General features: G+C 39.0%; 1 protein-coding gene across 2 annotated transcripts; it reads right to left on the minus strand.

The window, feature by feature from the left end:
• Nucleotides 1-6,014: 6,014 nt before the first annotated feature.
• On the minus strand, nucleotides 6,015-10,361 carry LOC119735990. Of its 2 annotated transcripts, none has more exons than XM_038209974.1 (3): nucleotides 10,150-10,361; nucleotides 7,257-8,985; nucleotides 6,015-6,090 (listed from the first exon to the last, which is right to left on the minus strand). In XM_038209974.1, the coding sequence occupies exon 2, from the start codon at nucleotides 8,747-8,749 to the stop codon at nucleotides 7,733-7,735; it is 1,017 nt and encodes a 338-aa protein (XP_038065902.1). In that variant the 5' UTR covers nucleotides 8,750-8,985; nucleotides 10,150-10,361; the 3' UTR covers nucleotides 6,015-6,090; nucleotides 7,257-7,732. The 2 variants fall into 2 exon arrangements, with proteins under 2 accessions (XP_038065902.1, XP_038065901.1); XM_038209973.1 differs by lacking the exon at nucleotides 6,015-6,090 and adding an exon at nucleotides 6,343-6,443.
• Nucleotides 10,362-18,541: the final 8,180 nt, after the last annotated feature.

Raw genomic sequence — 18,541 nt, forward strand, 5'->3', positions numbered from 1 at the left:
GTCATCTGAAACAGATATTCCATTGATGGTTGCGTCATGTTCAGTTGTGAAGGAATGTACAAACTTTTACATATACTTTTTGATATAAACATACACAACAACCCCGTTATCGAAACTTTAATAGAAATGAAAAGGACTTTTACTCACATGCTATGAAGTGTCACTATCTGATGACTCACTACCTTGATCCTGATCAGGGCTGTCACTCTCAGAAGATAGGCACAGTTCAGGATTGGTTGTCATGTCTACAACTTCTTGAGGAAGAGGTCTTGATTTTCTCCTGCGATACACAGACCTGCTGCTGACCACAATATCACCTGTCACCATAAGCCTGTGAAAGACGTTACTCATGGTATGAACTCTAGATGTTTTCCTTGCATGTCTTAGGCGGAACATCTTGTTATCTTTGTTTCTTGCCTCTTGAGCTTCTTCGCTCATCATCCCGATTGGGAGGACTGAGGAGGACATAATGTCTGCTCCGTGGATAAGTACCACATGAACACTAACTGGCATTCTGAACCAGGGATACAGCTGGATGTATATATTTGCTGTGTCCTTACAATATGACCCGAACTTTTTGTGGTCTATGGGTAGACCACAAGACAATGCAATGAGAATGACGTGGAGTTTGTGAATGAGGCTCTCATCCAGTCCACAGATTGAAGAGAAGATCTTCTCTGCTTGAAATGCTCTGCGAGCTGTATTCCCGTCATTAGTGCTCCCACCTCCTGGCTTTGGTTTATCCACTGTCAATCCAAGTTCAACTTTGAAACGTTCCTGTATCTCCTCCTTTCTATTTTTCATCACTGCTTTGTCGTGATCAGACTGCACTTGCATTTTCTTCAGTGAAATTCTGTAAGCAATGTGAAGCAGCATTTCAAAACAACGTATCCATTTATGGAGTGGGCATAAACCGAATCTGTATTTATCTTCGACCGGTTGCGGTAGCTGATCGATGTTATTGAAGTCTTTGGGGGTTGCACCACATATGTAGCATCGCACTGATGACTTGGTGGATGTGATTGCGTTGATTACTTTTTGATCCACCATTGTCAAGTGCAGATCATAGTGTACTTGAACAATTACATTTGTTGTCTGTTCTCCTGTTTCATTTTCAATGTCCAATTTCACAGTGATTGGTTTGAGAGCTTGAATTTCTTCTTCGATACACCTCTGTTCTTCTTGAGACAGTTCTGTAGTTTCCTTCTGGTATTGGAGATGCATGGGTCTGCAAAATCTCGTCGATGCTGGAACTGGATTCACCCAGATAACTAATTTGTTTTTCCACTTGAGTTGCAAGGGAACAAGTGTCGTGCAGAACAAACTAGCGTCTGACGTATCTGTGGACTTGAAACTTTGTTTGTACTCACTCTGGCCTGATGAGCCATCAAAACCCCATTTACAGGTCAAATCGAAGGAGATAGGGTCTTCATCTTCCAGACCTTCAAGCAGTTCATTTACTTCTTCCTTCTGTTGTTCGATAATTCGGAGAGCAGTGAGGTCCAGAAGGTTTTGCAGTGAAACCTTTGCTGATTCCTCAGTAACTGAGATACCTTCAGGGTAACATTTTTGTTTGGCTTCTCTAACCACGTTGTATGGGGGATAGATGTCTGCATGCTTATCTTTAGCAGAAGTCCTCAATGTTTGATAAGAAGATTTGGTCATCCCAGTCTCTATCAAAAGAGCTAATGCCTCATCTGATGTGAAAGGTTCTGGGTCGGTAGATCCCTTTGAGATTAGTTTTCTCAGCTTTGTTGGTTTGGTTGGAGTCATTATTGTAAACTTTAAAACATACCTCAAATCAGGGTTTTTTCCATACGTCCCCTGAGAAGCTGCAAAGAGCAGTTCGCTTTGTCTTCGCTCTTGAAGGAGTGTCTGTGCTTTCCTCTGCTTGGTACGCTTAGACGAAGACAACCAGTCTTTTTTTGGACGACCCTTTGACGTACTAGGCTCGGATGATGTGGCATCCTCAACGAATGTTACCGTTCGTTTTGTTCCTCTTCTTGAGAGCCAGTCATCCACTTTAGTGTCAAAACACAACTCTCCTTTCAGCCAGTGTGTGTTCTTACGCTCAAAACTATTTTTGTTTCGGCTGCTTTCTGCCCATTTCCTCCTCAGTTTGTAAAGGAAATCCCGAGTGCTTTTCATCACTGACTGACGAATCTCCTCTGGAATATCACATTGTGGAACATTGAACACATCCATGAATAATTCTAAGTAACCACGGCAAGAGTTTTCAATGTTTGATGCATCATCAACAGAAGTGGCAACTTCAAATAATCGCTTTCTTGGTAAAGACGCCATAGTGCACTGTGGCACAGCTTACAGATACATATTTAAAGACGACTAACGGCAGTACTACTCATCACAACATATGAGACACCAAGTATATGAGACACCAAGTACATTGTAATTTCAACTGCGCAATCAGACATCTAATAGGGGTATCATATTACACAACACCGACTTTTCCGGCGAGCGCAGCCTTGCTCGGGTGTCGTGTTTCTCAGTGAAGCGCGCCACATGTAATATGGAGTTCAGAAAAGGGGCGAAAACGTACGGTGATCGCTTCAGAAAAACTGCTCTAAAATCGTGTATCGCAGGTTGTCGCAGCTAAATTTGGTACCAAAATGATGCAAACAAGTTGCTCTATTATAAAATAAGTAGACTTTAGGCAGCAATCGACGGCAATCCTTAGTTTCCGTATTGCTGAACACAGGAATCATAAATTTCATGTCAATTTTGACACAATTGTCAGTATTTATTCATAAAAAACTTCAACAAAAATAAAAACCGATTTAATTTCCTTTAAATATGAACCATAAACTAGAGCCAAGTGAAAATTTAGCTCCGTAGCTCAATGCAAATTGTCTGATTTTGCTTTATGAAGATTTCTGCAACTATTCACATTTTATGGCAAATTTCTGTGGATTTGCATACCTTTAAGAGGCCATGACAAGTCAATATACATATTTTTTGCTTAATTTCCCCATAAAATGGTCCGATGGGGTATGAGCAACCTCAAAAGTGTCGAAAAAATTAAAACTAGCAGGGTCACGTTTCACCCTTTTTGGCGCACTTGTGTGACGGGTCGACTGTGTACATTCGCTCGTAGCCCCGTCTTCTAAACAGGACGTTTAGCGCTGATCTCATTGAGCTCTCATCGACCGGATATCACTGCAAAAACTGTGTTTAGCGATTAAACACTTTCTAAACACTTTCTTGCTATCACTTTGTAAACATGTTTCAATCTAAACACGTGTAGCGTAAGGATGGATGGTGTTTCCCTTACAAAAATGTTCTATAGAATTCTTTAGAACGTTTTATACAGTTCTATAGAACTCTACAGGCTCGCCAATTCTCTATAGAATTTCTATAGAGGGAGTCTATAGAAATTGTTTACTCTATAGAATTCTATAGATTTCTAAAACAATTTTTTTCTATAGACCCCAAATTTCTATAGAAAGCTATAATTTCTATAGAGAAGTACTTCTATACAAAGATAATTTCTATAGAGAAGTATAATTTCTATAGAGAAGCATACATTCTATAGAGAAGTATATTTCTATGGAAAAGTACAAGATTATCATTTAATATTAAAAAAAAATAGAAGCTATACATCAATACATTTCCAGCGAGGAAATGAGGTTGTCTGTTAACCATTCATGCTACATGTAATGTATTCACGATCTTGAGTTACTACTCATGATTTGCATAGCTTGAACCATGCTATATAACATAGCGTACTTTTTTATGCAGGAAAGTTTTCTTTTTACAACTACGACTATTCATGGAGGAAGGAACTATTCAAGCACATACAGAAATAATTATTTAGTTTTAAAATGTGAAAGAAGAAACTTAGTTCCATCTGCATTTTTATTGTAATTAATCCTTCAAAAAGAGCATACATCACATTACATATCATACTTCATGTAGCAATAAAATCATCAAGTCAGGATACCCCTCCTTATGCAGCCCGCCCCAGACGCACTGGATAAACTAGGAGTTAGAATAAACAGAAGGCTACATACTTATCCAATTCCCCCCCCCCCCCCCCCTCTGGCCAGCCCCACACCCAGAAGTGACCACCTGCTAAAAGCAAGGTCAGGTTACAACCACTTGTATTGCCTTCCGCTGGTAACCAGTCTCACCCAACATGTTTTATAGTTCCATGCACGGCATGTACATGTACACACGACCTTGCATACCAGTCAGTACCAGAACAGAAACTGCCTGTGTAGCAGATTTGAATTCAGTCAGTTGGACCAAAGTGGACAATGGAGCTATGGTGGGAAGGATCGAGGAATGGGTTTGCTGGAAACAAAAAATACATGATGTATTGTCATGATTGTACTTGTTTGTACAAGAAGTTTGAGATGAAATTGCTCAAACCATGAATGTTGGCAGTAAAGTGCATGCCTATGGAAACTTTCAAGAATTAATTGCTGTTCTTGCAAACACATTTGATGGATATTTAACTGTGTGCCTCCATGGTGTAATGTTGCCTACATCTCCGGATGATCATGATTTGCACGGTGCTGTACTACTCTGCTAGAATTACGGAAGACGTGAAGGGTCTGGGTGAAAACGATGGTGACTGGTGAGTTAGAAGATTTGATTTAAAACCACCTTAAAGGGAATATACATCATTTGCTTTTGCTGTAATTTTCATAAATGGATGGAATTGGGGGGTTGGAAATATATAGCAAATATAGTTACACTGACTTTTTTGAGGTTTTGTGTTTGAAAATGCTATAAAAACCAAGAAAAACGATCATTTTCCTGTAGTCTGGTTCCCTGACTCCATTTAAGAAGAAACAGAGCCTTTAACATACATTGGGGAATTGTAAGGTCAGGGAACCAGTCTAGCTGGCTCGTACCCATTCATAGGTTTGTAATCGATTGCAAACAAGTGTGATGGTCAATTGGGGCCAGTATTTGAAAAAAAGCCAGTTGTTTCCAACGCTGATCGGCCGATCAGCGTTGGAAATTGATACAAAAATACCACTTTTCTTGAAAATGACAGTATACCAGGTGCCATGATTTTACAGGATGCTTTACACTGTCATTCACTAACAGTCCAGCAAGGTATTTCAAAATGATTTGGTAGTTTTATTTTTTGATGTTTGCAAATGTTGTATTTTCCCTTTAAATTGTTGCAGAATAGAATAGTGACATTATATCAATATTTTATAACAAACTGTCAATGTTGTTGTCTCAGTCATGACGGTATACAGTTCGTGATTACCAGATTCCTTCCTCAGCAAAATTGCAAGAGAACATCAATTTGTAAGAACTACAAAAGTACATGTAACTTGTCATGCTTGTTTAATATGGGTCAATTCTGCCCGTCCCATGTTCTGGGTCGCTATAACTCCTTTTTGACATTTGGGATGTTGGTCTGTCGTACTTGGCTACGACAGACCAACATCCCAAATGTCAAAAAGGAGTTCTAGCGACCCCGTTAGTGGGACTACTTCTGCCCAAACTCCCTCCCTAAACCATGGAGAAAGTATTCCTCCATGACTTAACTAGGGTCGAATCAACAAATAAGAATCAGCTGACTTGACATGTTTGAGGAATAAGATTCTGAATAAGAACAGCATTGAGGAATAAGATTCTTAGGTCATCATAGCCATGTTTGTTAGTGGACATTAATTTCATTAACATCACACTTTTTTTGTAAAAATTATCATTTACAAAATGAACAATTCATTTTCCCCACTGCAGACTTCCTCAAATGATACATCTAGAATTCTACATCTACCTGTCTCCATGATCCTTTGCGCTATGCATGGATATGATCTACCAAAAACTACCGAGATGAGCTGCAGTACGTGCATGTACAAGACAAAGACTGTCTGACTGCTTCTGCCCCGGCTCTGCAAATTGGAGGCAGCGCCATGCATCCTTAACAATCAGTTGGAATCATCATCCTAATCTACAAGATGTCAGTTCCGGAAACTACAATGGACATTACTTTTAAAAAGATTATCATAAAGTTTGTTCCATACATATGTAACGTAGAAAAATGACTCACTAAGAAAAAAACCTGGTTCCAATGATTATGTCGCGATTTAGCTTTTTAAACTGGGACAAAAAAAAGAAAGAAAAAGGAATCAAGGAAACGAAAATAGACTTCTCACAAAATTTAATTTAGTCTCAAAAAAAAAACTTCCAACAAACAAAAAAAGAACAATTTCTATCCTTAAGCGCAAAAACTAGTTTCCAGAAATACTTCAAGGCAAAAAATCTCAATCAGGATCAACAACGTATAAAACACTCAAAAGAATTTGCCAGGGATAAAAAAAATTAACAATTTGATAAAAAAAACTAAGTTAAAATAATAAAACCCAAAGAAGAAAAAAAAAGGAGAAAACAAAAGGAAAACCCACACAGCACTAAAGGAAATGACTCTAAAAGCACAGGAATGAACTAAAAACCTGCAACAAGAAAATAAGAAACAAATGGCAATTTAAAAACAGTTCTTATAAAACAAAACTCCTATGAAACTACAGTCCATGTACTAAAGTATGCTCTAAGCAACAAAAGGGTCCAAATGCAAGTTTGCCACTGTGTGCACAAAGGGATTAACACATATAAACTTCAAGATCCTGCACAGTCCAATGGGCCTCATAATGATATGCAAATCCTCTGGACTGTCTCAATAAACTATTACTTCTAGGAAGGAGGGAACTAAGGATTAAGGCATGGTCTAGGCTAAATGAATACAGGTCTATGTCTATGTGTTTATAGCTCCATGGTACAAGTACATGTATGTACATGTAGTCAAAAAGAGCAACTAAAAAAATCTAGAAAAATATGAAAATCCACTCAAAATGCAAGAAAAAGGAACTTAAACTCTGTGGATAACATACACATGAAACTTAAATGCAGGTAATCCTAGACTCAAGCAATTAAAACTTGGACAAACTTATATTACAAAACTTATTAGAATAACACAACTTCAATATTTTCAAAGAATGGACACCTTAAAATGTTTAGAAATGAGCCAAAAGAATAAACAAGTTGGAATAAAAACTTAAAACAGTAATCAAAAGTTTCAAGGTTTCTAAACAAAAAGGCTAGTTAAAACGACTTCTAAGAAAAGAGCGGAGACACAAACGATTTCATGTATAGGAAAAAAACTCAATCTGAAAAGGAGCTAAAATGATACTGAACTGGATAATATGAGTATCATAAAGGCAAATATAAAACTGGAACTATACAATAATAGAAAAGTAATGAAAACTCACCAATGACTGGACTAGCAGACAAAAGAAACAGCTAGGAAGACACTCTCCAGGTAGGAGGAAATATATGACTATGTTAAGTTGTCTCACTGCTGGTCTGCTGGGTAATAATGACTCTGGCATGACAATGCGGCAGCTTTTATATGGGGGGACTTGTGGGCTAAAATAAACAAACAGGGGGTCACACTACCAGGAAAAGGGGGGGGGGGAACATCCAAACTAAAACAAAAATGATTTTCTTTTTCTAAGGGGAGCTACTCCTAGTTAATACACTATCAAAATACACAAGTAAAACTTGGCACTGCCACACTCACGCCATCTTTAAAATGTTGGCTCCTGACAACACACAAAAAATTACATACAAAAATACTTCTATATACAAAATTAATTAATCTCAGAATCGGACTGGTGATCGGATTATACGCCTAGGTCTAGTGAAAATCTCCACAGATTCGTCGGAGCTAGAGAGACAGTCATCTTCAACCGAACCTGGGGTAGCTGGTGGTGATCGTGTGAAGACTGGAAACTAGCTGATGTGGGGGAGAGGCTGGAGAAGGCTTGTCTTGGGATTCGTGTGAAGGGAGAACTGGGGAGGGTTCGTCCTGGAATCCACTGGGAGGCGAGACTGCGGTTGACACCTCATGCTGTCTCACTCGCTTCAAATGCTGCCGCATGTATCCCATTGTCTCATTATGTAGACTTGGCCAAAAGTACCGCTGACGCACAACCTTTAGCACTTGTCCATAGCTGCATGTTTCCATGTTGTGATGGAGATGCCGGAAGATGTCTTCCCTCATACCACGAGGAAGTACAGTTAAGTACCTGGCTTGAGTACCGCGCCCTGTCCTGAAGAAAAGAACACCACCTTTCACCTCCAAACAATCCCATTGTTGAAGAAGTCTCTGTACCACTTTTGGCTGATGGGCCATCTTTCTACGGCTGATCCTCCTCGGACTGGCCCGCTTCATATCCACCACCTTCTGTATGGCTGGATCTTGCTGCTGGGCTGCCTGTAGACTTGGTCCACATCTGGTGCCTCCATCACCATGGCTAGACTGGCCAACGGTCGGGGCAATGGTAGGGACTTCTCTAGGGCTTCTTGGGGTGACTTCAGGGGCGTGCAGAATCTGAGGCTCTGGCTCTTTCGTGGGGACTTGGGGTATGGGGACCTCTGCAGCTGACGGTGGGTTGGGGATTTCTGGAACCGGTGAGGCTTCTGGAACTACTTTGGAGTGGTGCAGGGCATACTCCAGCCTGCGAACGTAGTCTCTCTGCCGTTGCTGTTCACCAATCACTTGAGAGATCGTTGCCTTCAGTGCGTTGATTTCCTGGAACTGTTGTAGGATGACTTGCTGCATACTGGCTTGAAGTTGCAGCAGTCCCAAAATAGTTGACTGTGGGTTGACATCAGTCGGTTCATTTTCTCTGACTTGATTGTGACTGTCAGGCAGTGGGTCAAACCCACACAACTGAAGCGGAGTCAGGGCCTCCGTCATGGTGTTTTAGTCACCCTGCACTTCTCAAGTTCATTAACCAAAAAGCACTGTGTGGGTTTCGATTAAAAAAATGTCAAAGAAGAAAAAAAATGTCCCAGCTAAAAAAACATAAATGGCTAAATTCCTAAAGAAAATTAATCATCCCGGGTTTCGGCACCAAAAATGTAACGTAGAAAAATGACTCACTAAGAAAAAAACCTGGTTCCAATGATTATGTCGCGATTTAGCTTTTTAAACTGGGACAAAAAAAAGAAAGAAAAAGGAATCAAGGAAACGAAAATAGACTTCTCACAAAATTTAATTTAGTCTCAAAAAAAAAACTTCCAACAAACAAAAAAAGAACAATTTCTATCCTTAAGCGCAAAAACTAGTTTCCAGAAATACTTCAAGGCAAAAAATCTCAATCAGGATCAACAACGTATAAAACACTCAAAAGAATTTGCCAGGGATAAAAAAATTAACAATTTGATAAAAAAAACTAAGTTAAAATAATAAAACCCAAAGAAGAAAAAAAAAGGAGAAAACAAAAGGAAAACCCACACAGCACTAAAGGAAATGACTCTAAAAGCACAGGAATGAACTAAAAACCTGCAACAAGAAAATAAGAAACAAATGGCAATTTAAAAACAGTTCTTATAAAACAAAACTCCTATGAAACTACAGTCCATGTACTAAAGTATGCTCTAAGCAACAAAAGGGTCCAAATACAAGTTTGCCACTGTGTGCACAAGGGATTAACACACTAAGGACTGCAAGATACTGCACAGTTCAATGGGCCTCATAATGATATGCAAATCCTCTGGACTGTCTCAATAAACTATTACTTCTAGGAAGGAGGGAACTAAGGATTAAGGCATGGTCTAGGCTAAATGAATACAGGTCTATGTCTATGTGTTTATAGCTCCATGGTACAAGTACATGTATGTACATGTAGTCAAAAAGAGCAACTAAAAAAATCTAGAAAAATATGAAAATCCACTCAAAATGCAAGAAAAAGGAACTTAAACTCTGTGGATAACATACACATGAAACTTAAATGCAGGTAATCCTAGACTCAAGCAATTAAAACTTGGACAAACTTATATTACAAAACTTATTAGAATAACACAACTTCAATATTTTCAAAGAATGGACACCTTAAAATGTTTAGAAATGAGCCAAAAGAATAAACAAGTTGGAATAAAAACTTAAAACAGTAATCAAAAGTTTCAAAGTTTCTAAACAAAAAGGCTAGTTAAAACGACTTCTAAGAAAAGAGCGGAGACACAAACGATTTCATGTATAGGAAAAAAACTCAATCTGAAAAGGAGCTAAAATGATACTGAACTGGATATATGAGTATCATAAAGGCAAATATAAAACTGGAACTATACAATAATAGAAAAGTAATGAAAACTCACCAATGACTGGACTAGCAGACAAAAGAAACAGCTAGGAAGACACTCTCCAGGTAGGAGGAAATATATGACTATGTTAAGTTGTCTCACTGCTGGTCTGCTGGGTAATAATGACTCTGGCATGACAATGCGGCAGCTTTTATATGGGGGGACTTGTGGGCTAAAATAAACAAACAGGGGGTCACACTACCAGGAAAAGGGGGGGGGGGAACATCCAAACTAAAACAAAAATGATTTTCTTTTTCTAAGGGGAGCTACTCCTAGTTAATACACTATCAAAATACACAAGTAAAACTTGGCACTGCCACACATACACCAATGAACATGCAAATGATATACAGGTATGTCACAGCTTGATAGAATGACTCTTGGAAATTACGATCAGTACTTTCCTTCAAACTTCCAATTCTAGTTGTCAAACGTGTCTGAATACCATTGCCTTTCAACAAAGGTCTATGCATGGTTTTACAAACTGAATATAGGCATGGATTGTTGCAACCATCACAAGTCTTTCATGCATGTGTCTTTCATGCCAAATTTATAGTATCCTCTCAGGAAAACAATTCATATATAAATGTGTTTATTTTATTTTTTTTTAGCCCAACTTCTGCTATTTTTTCACCACATTAACCGTGTACACTGTACAGACTGTGTTCATTATTGGTGCCTTTGATTTTAATACACTGCACTGGAAAGATATCTGCTCATCCCCTACATGCACAAATTTGTAAATTCGGAAGAATTTTTTTTTAAAAGAACAGAATATGTCTGTCCAACTGTAATTGTGTCATGGTTGTTTTCCTGATTTTATTTAGTATAAAGAGTAACGCCATGGTTATGTCACATTTTGAAGTTAACCGAAATCTATATTAATTTTCAACCAAATTTTTCTCAATGAAAATGTGTAAAAATGTCTGCAAGAGTTGAATTAAATGTTCTATAGAAAAACCTACATGTATCATATTTCTAAAGAATTCTATTAAGCGAAGCTTATAGAAAAGGGCCAAACTTCTATAGAACTTTATTGAGTTCTATAGTCTATACAATGTTGCAAAACAAGCTACACATTTTCTATAGAGTTCTATAAAACGTTTTTAGAGAATTTCGAAACCTCTATACAATTCTATAGAGTTCTATAAAATAGTTCATAGAAAAAGTTCCAAATTTTCTATAGAGTTCTATATAATATTTTTTATAGAAATTACAGAAATTCTGAATAAAATTCTATAGAGTTCTATAAAATAGTTTATAGAAAAAGTTCAAAATCTTCTATAGAGTTCTATAGAATATTTTTATAGAAATTGGAGAAAACCTCTATGAAATTCTATAGAGTTCTATAAAATATTTCATAGAAAAAGTCCAAATTTTCTAAAGAGTTCTATAGAAAATTTTAAATAAAACTAGCCTTCTTTCTATAGAATTTTGTTCATTTTTCTATAGAAATGGTATAATTTCTATAAAATTCTATAAACCGCTGTATAGAATTATGGCCCATTTTTCTATAAAATTTCTATAAAATCTCTATAAAACCTTATAGAAGACTTCTAAAGAAACTCTATAAAATTTCTATAGACAAAATTCTATAGAATGCTTTATAGAATTTCTATAGAATTCTTTCTTATAGAATTCTATAGAACTTTTTTGTAAGGGTTAGCAATTGAACATTGATGTTTAGGAATTGAACACGTAATGTTTAGCTTCTAAACATGTTTACAAAGTGAAAGCAAGATTTTGTTTAATTGCTAAACACAGTTTTTAGAGTTTAGATTTTGCGTGACCTGTGAGTAGCATGCGGCACACAAAGGGGTGCCCCTCGGAAAAGCACCGCAAAAAGGAGTTAAGAAAAAAAAATAGAGGCGCAAAACCATATTGCTGTTAATTTAAGGGGTTGAGGGGGGGGGGCAAATGTCTCTGTCCACCCTCAAAAAAATACTAATCGAGAATATGCTGGAAACTAAAGAGCAGGGATTTTGAATGGAAAATGTGCTTTGCCCCCCGGCCCCTGAAAATAAAAGTCCTGTCGACGCCCATGCATGTACACTCGGCTGCGATAACAGTGACTCCATCCGTACCGTGTACCAACGTGCCTTGTCATTGTTGAAAGAGGGGTCTACGTGCCTGTTTCCCTGTTGCACCTATTAACAGAGTAAAGCAATTGTTGGAGCCCACGGATTGCGTGTGTGGTTGAATCATAAGCCCGCAGTAATTGTTGCACTTGCTGCACCGTGAGTATAGTTGTGTTAATGTTCGGTTGTTTACAACTTGTTTCTCGCTATATATTTGGTGGAAATGCATGAAAACAATTCACAATGTACATGCACTGCGTGAAACTGGTGTCTCATGTTTCCTTGCTAACGTCACCTCCTATCGTAACCTAATTTTCACCAGTGAACCTTACAAAATATCTATTGCATATATTTTAAAACAGAATTAAGAATGGTAAAAGATGCGCCCTTGACAAGTCGCAAAGACTATTTTGACCGCGCTGCCTCGGCCTCGAGTTGAAAGAGCGTGTGTGCACGATAACACAATGAAGGTTCAGAATAGGAATAGGTCAAATATGGCATACAATAGTTCAGTTGTGAGTATAACGAGATTGAAAAGAGATGGAAAGAGTGTTCTTTGGTATATACATGTACGTGCCACGACAGAAACTTGCTGTATCACGTAAGCCTTGCTATTATTGTACTAGCCCCGTGAGATCTGTCTGTGTACATGTACATGCGTTGGCCTCGGCCATACTACATTCACCATTGGTTTTATACTTTCTTATCCACACTCCCGTGTTTAATAACCTACAAACTTTTTTTTAACCAGAATGAAACATGATTAACACATTTTCTGCAAACGGTTTTGCTTGAGTTTGTTTTTGTTAGTTTAGAAGTGTTTGTTTCTTCTGCCATAAACCTAAAAAAAGCACGCAAAAAAACCCCCACTTATTTGGAGCTCAGATAGGTCTATGAGCGGATTTCCTCTGGCCAACAAAATTTCTCGCTGTCATAAATTTGCTCCCTTAAGCTGACCCTCAAACGCACACATGACAGCATTATAATCCCGCTTAAAAAAATGTCTACTCTCTTAAAAAAAAGTGCCCTTCAAAAACACAAATACCCCTCTCGCAATAACAAAATGTTGCCCCTCTTGAGATGGGAAATTGGCCATCAAAAACAATAGTGCTCTAATCGCCATAACTTCTATCAAGATGGAAAACTGCCCCTCGAAAGCAAAATATTAGTGCACAAAATCGCAGCATTAAACCTGTGCCCCTGTCAAAGGCCTTAAACAAAATACTAGTGCTCCTCACGCAACTAAAATGGTCACTAATTAAGTAGCCACCAAAAGGAACAGTGCCCCTCTCACGATAAATAAAAATGGTCCCTTTGTATAGGTCTAGGCTTACTAGTCACATGCAAGGGCAGACCCACAATCCTGGCCAAATCACGCTTGGCCCCCAACCCCCCGGCCCTCTCATTGCGCGGTGTGTGCTCCATTAGATGGAGAGAACAACATTGACCGGGGAGCAGGAGAATGGGTGACCGTGGCAGGCTCAGGAAAGTGTCCCAACCATTTGGCCGGGATGGCAGATAGGTTACTGCCGATGATGCGGCGGACGCCGATGGGTTTCTTCATGAAACGTTACCTTACTTGAGAACAATCTTGCTATATTGAGACTTTTTCAGTAATAGGTCTACACTGTATTATTTTTTTAGTAAGGGAATTAACATTTTAAAAATGTTTAACGCAAACGTGTAGTGGACACCAATGTGGTTAGTAAATTGTATTCAGTGTAACACGTATTCATTTCAATGTGAACAAAATAGTTTTACAATTTTCTCCTCTTTCACACCAGCGGAATGTGCTTTTTTTTCTCGGAGTAAGTACCCCGTTTTGGTGATGCCCCCAGTTTGAAAAGCGTTCCGCCGTCCGCCGTCCATGGATACGCGGTTTTTTCCCTCAAATTAGTGCCCACTAATAAATCAAGAGGTTTTTATAGGACACATGTGATCACAGTGGGCCAGAATGGGATGAAAGTGCGCCAAAAATAGAAATCATTAAGTCTTGTGCAGGAAGGTTCACCTAACTAGGTTTTCCGACCCGTAGAATCCAATGGTGATAGTTACATCAGAGTATGACGTCAGCAAAATACCGATTTTTGATTGGTCCTGATGTAATGGACTGTATATCGCGGTACAATTGTGAACAATAATTGCTTTTCAGTAAAAAAAAAAAAAGAACAAAAAGGGGAAATTGCTAACATCGTTGTTTTTTTACGATTAAATATGCTAAATTTTAACTTCATAATGTCATGACGTCATCTGAAACAGATATTCCATTGATGGTTGCGTCATGTTCAGTTGTGAAGGAATGTACAAACTTTTACATATACTTTTTGATATAAACATACACAACAACCCCGTTATCGAAACTTTAATAGAAATGAAAAGGACTTTTACTCACATGCTATGAAGTGTCACTATCTGATGACTCACTACCTTGATCCTGATCAGGGCTGTCACTCTCAGAAGATAGGCACAGTTCAGGATTGGTTGTCATGTCTACAACTTCTTGAGGAAGAGGTCTTGATTTTCTCCTGCGATACACAGACCTGCTGCTGACCACAATATCACCTGTCACCATAAGCCTGTGAAAGACGTCACTCATGGTATGAACTCTAGATGTTTTCCTTGCATGTCTTAGGCGGAACATCTTGTTATCTTTGTTTCTTGCCTCTTGAGCTTCTTCGCTCATCATCCCGATTGGGAGGACTGAGGAGGACATAATGTCTGCTCTGTGGATAAGTACCACATGAACACTAACTGGCATTCTGAACCAGGGATACAGCTGGATGTATATATTTGCTGTGTCCTTACAATATGACCCGAACTTTTTGTGGTCTATGGGTAGACCACATGACAATGCAATGAGAATGACGTGGAGTTTGTAAATAAGGCTCTCATCCAGTCCACAGATTGAAGAGAAGATCTTCTCTGCTTGAAATGCTCTGCGAGCTGTATTCCCGTCATTAGTGCTCCCACCTCCTGGCTTTGGTTTATCCACTGTCAATCCAAGTTCAACTTTGAAACGTTCCTGTATCTCCTCCTTTCTGTTTTTCACCACTGCTTTGTCGTGATCAGACTGCACTTGCATTTTCTTCAGTGAAATTCTGTAAGCAATGTGAAACAGCATTTCAAAACAACGTATCCATTTATGGAGTGGGCATAAACCGAATCTGTATTTATCTTCGACCGGTTGCGGTAGCTGATCGATGTTATTGAAGTCTTTGGGGGTTGCACCACATATGTAGCATCGCACTGATGACTTGGTGGATGTGATTGCGTTGATTACTTTTTGATCCACCATTGTCAAGTGCGGATCATAGTGTACTTGAACAATTACATTTGTTGTCTGTTCTCCTGTTTCATTTTCAATGTCCAATTTCACAGTGATTGGTTTGAGAGCTTGAATTTCTTCTTCGATACACCTCTGTTCTTCTTGAGACAGTTCTGTAGTTTCCTTCTGGTATTGGAGATGCATGGGTCTGCAAAATCTCGTCGATGCTGGAACTGGATTCACCCAGATAACTAATTTGTTTTTCCACTTGAGTTGCAAGGGAACAAGTGTCGTGCAGAACAAACTAGCGTCTGACGTATCTGTGGACTTGAAACTTTGTTTGTACTCACTCTGGCCTGATGAGCCATCAAAACCCCATTTACAGGTCAAATCGAAGGAGATAGGGTCTTCATCTTCCAGACCTTCAAGCAGTTCATTTACTTCTTCCTTCTGTTGTTCGATAATTCGGAGAGCAGTGTGGTCCAGAAGGTTTTGCAGTGGAACCTTTGCTGATTCCTCAGTGACTGAAATACCTTCAGGGTAACATTTTTGTTTGGCTTCTCTAACCACGTTGTATGGGGGATAGATGTCTGCATGCTTATCTTTAGCAGAAGTCCTCAATGTTTGATAAGAAGATTTGGTCATCCCAGTCTCCATCAAAAGAGCTAATGCCTCATCTGATGTGAAAGGTTCTGGGTCGGTAGATCCCTTTGAGATTAGTTTTCTCAGCTTTGTTGGTTTGGTTGGAGTCATTATTGTAAACTTTAAAACATACCTCAAATCAGGGTTTTTTCCATACGCCCCCTGAGAAGCTGCAAAGAGCAGTTCGCTTTGTCTTCGCTCTTGAAGGAGTGTCTGTGCTTTCCTCTGCTTGGTGCGCTTAGACGAAGACAACCAGTCTTTTTTTGGACGACCCTTTGACGTACTAGGCTCGGATGATGTGGCATCCTCAACGAATGTTACCGTTCGTTTTGTTCCTCTTCTTGAGAGCCAGTCATCCACTTTAGTGTCAAAACACAACTCTCCTTTCAGCCAGTGTGTGTTCTTACGCTCAAAACTATTTTTGTTTCGGCTGCTTTCTGCCCATTTCCTCCTCAGTTTGTAAAGGAAATCCCGAGTGCTTTTCATCACTGACTGACGAATCTCCTCTGGAATATCACATTGTGGAACATTGAACACATCCATGAATAATTCTAAGCAACCACGGCAAGAGTTTTCAATGTTTGATGCATCATCAACAGAAGTGGCAACTTCAAATAATCGCTTTCTTGGTAAAGACGCCATAGTGCACTGTGGCACAGCTTACAGATACATATTTAAAGACGACTAACGGCAGTACTACTCATCACAACATATGAGACACCAAGTATATGAGACACCAAGTACATTGTAATTTCAACTGCGCAATCAGACATCTAATAGGGGTATCATATTACACAACACCGACTTTTCCGGCGAGCGCAGCCTTGCTCGGGTGTCGTGTTTCTCAGTGAAGCGCGCCACATGTAATATGGAGTTCAGAAAAGGGGCGAAAACGTACGGTGATCGCTTCAGAAAAACTGCTCTAAAATCGTGTATCGCAGGTTGTCGCAGCTAAATTTGGTACCAAAATGATGCAAACAAGTTGCTCTATTATAAAATAAGTAGACTTTAGGCAGCAATCGACGGCAATCCTTAGTTTCCGTATTGCTGAACACAGGAATCATAAATTTCATGTCAATTTTGACACAATTGTCAGTATTTATTCATAAAAAACTTCAACAAAAATAAAAACCGATTTAATTTCCTTTAAATATGAACTATAAACTAGAGCCAAGTGAAAATTTAGCTCCGTAGCTCAATGCAAATTGTCTGATTTTGCTTTATGAAGATTTCTGCAACTATTCACATTTTATGGCAAATTTCTGTGGATTTGCATACCTTTAAGAGGCCATGACAAGTCAATATACATATTTTTTGCTTAATTTCCCCATAAAATGGTCCGATGGGGTATGAGCAACCTCAAAAATGTCGAAAAAATTAAAACTAGCAGGGTCACGTTTCACCCTTTTTGGCGCACTTTGGTTTCGGCCTGGCCCACTGTGTGACGGGTCGACTGTGTACATTCGCTCGTAGCCCCGTCTTCCAAACAGGACGTTTAGCGCTGATCTCATTGAGCTCTCATCGACCGGATATCACTGCAAAAACTGTGTTTAGCGATTAAACACTTTCTAAACACTTTCTTGCTATCACTTTGTAAACATGTTTCAATCTAAACACGTGTAGCGGAAGGATGGATGGTGTTTAGGAATTGAACATTGATGTTTAGGAATTGAACACGTAATGTTTAGCTTCTAAACATGTTTACAAAGTGAAAGCAAGATTTTGTTTAATTGCTAAACACAGTTTTTAGAGTTTAGATTTTGCGTGACCTGTGAGTAGCATGCGGCACACAAAGGGGTGCCCCTCGGAAAAGCACCGCAAAAAGGAGTTAAGAAAAAAAAATAGAGGCGCAAAACCATATTGCTGTTAATTTAAGGGGTTGAGGGGGGGGGGCAAATGTCTCTGTCCACCCTCAAAAAAATACTAATCGAGAATATGCTGGAAACTTAAGAGCAGGGATTTTGAATGGAAAATGTGCTTTGCCCCCCGGCCCCTGAAAATAAAAGTCCTGTCGACGCCCATGCATGTACACTCGGCTGCGATAACAGTGACTCCATCCGTACCGTGTACCAACGTGCCTTGTCATTGTTGAAAGAGGGGTCTACGTGCCTGTTTCCCCGTTGCACCTATTAACAGAGTAAAGCAATTGTTGGAGCCCACGGATTGCGTGTGTGGTTGAATCATAAGCCCGCAGTAATTGTTGCACTTGCTGCACCGTGAGTATAGTTGTGTTAATGTTCGGTTGTTTACAACTTGTTTCTCGCTATATATTTGGTGGAAATGCATGAAAACAATTCACAATGTACATGCACTGCGTGAAACTGGTGTCTCATGTTTCCTTGCTAACGTCACCTCCTATCGTAACCTAATTTTCACCAGTGAACCTTACAAAATATCTATTGCATATATTTTGAAACAGAAT

This window comes from Patiria miniata, unplaced genomic scaffold, assembly GCF_015706575.1.
Source record: "Patiria miniata isolate m_02_andy unplaced genomic scaffold, ASM1570657v1 HiC_scaffold_29, whole genome shotgun sequence".
In the NCBI taxonomy this organism is placed as follows: Eukaryota; Metazoa; Echinodermata; class Asteroidea; order Valvatida; family Asterinidae; genus Patiria; species Patiria miniata.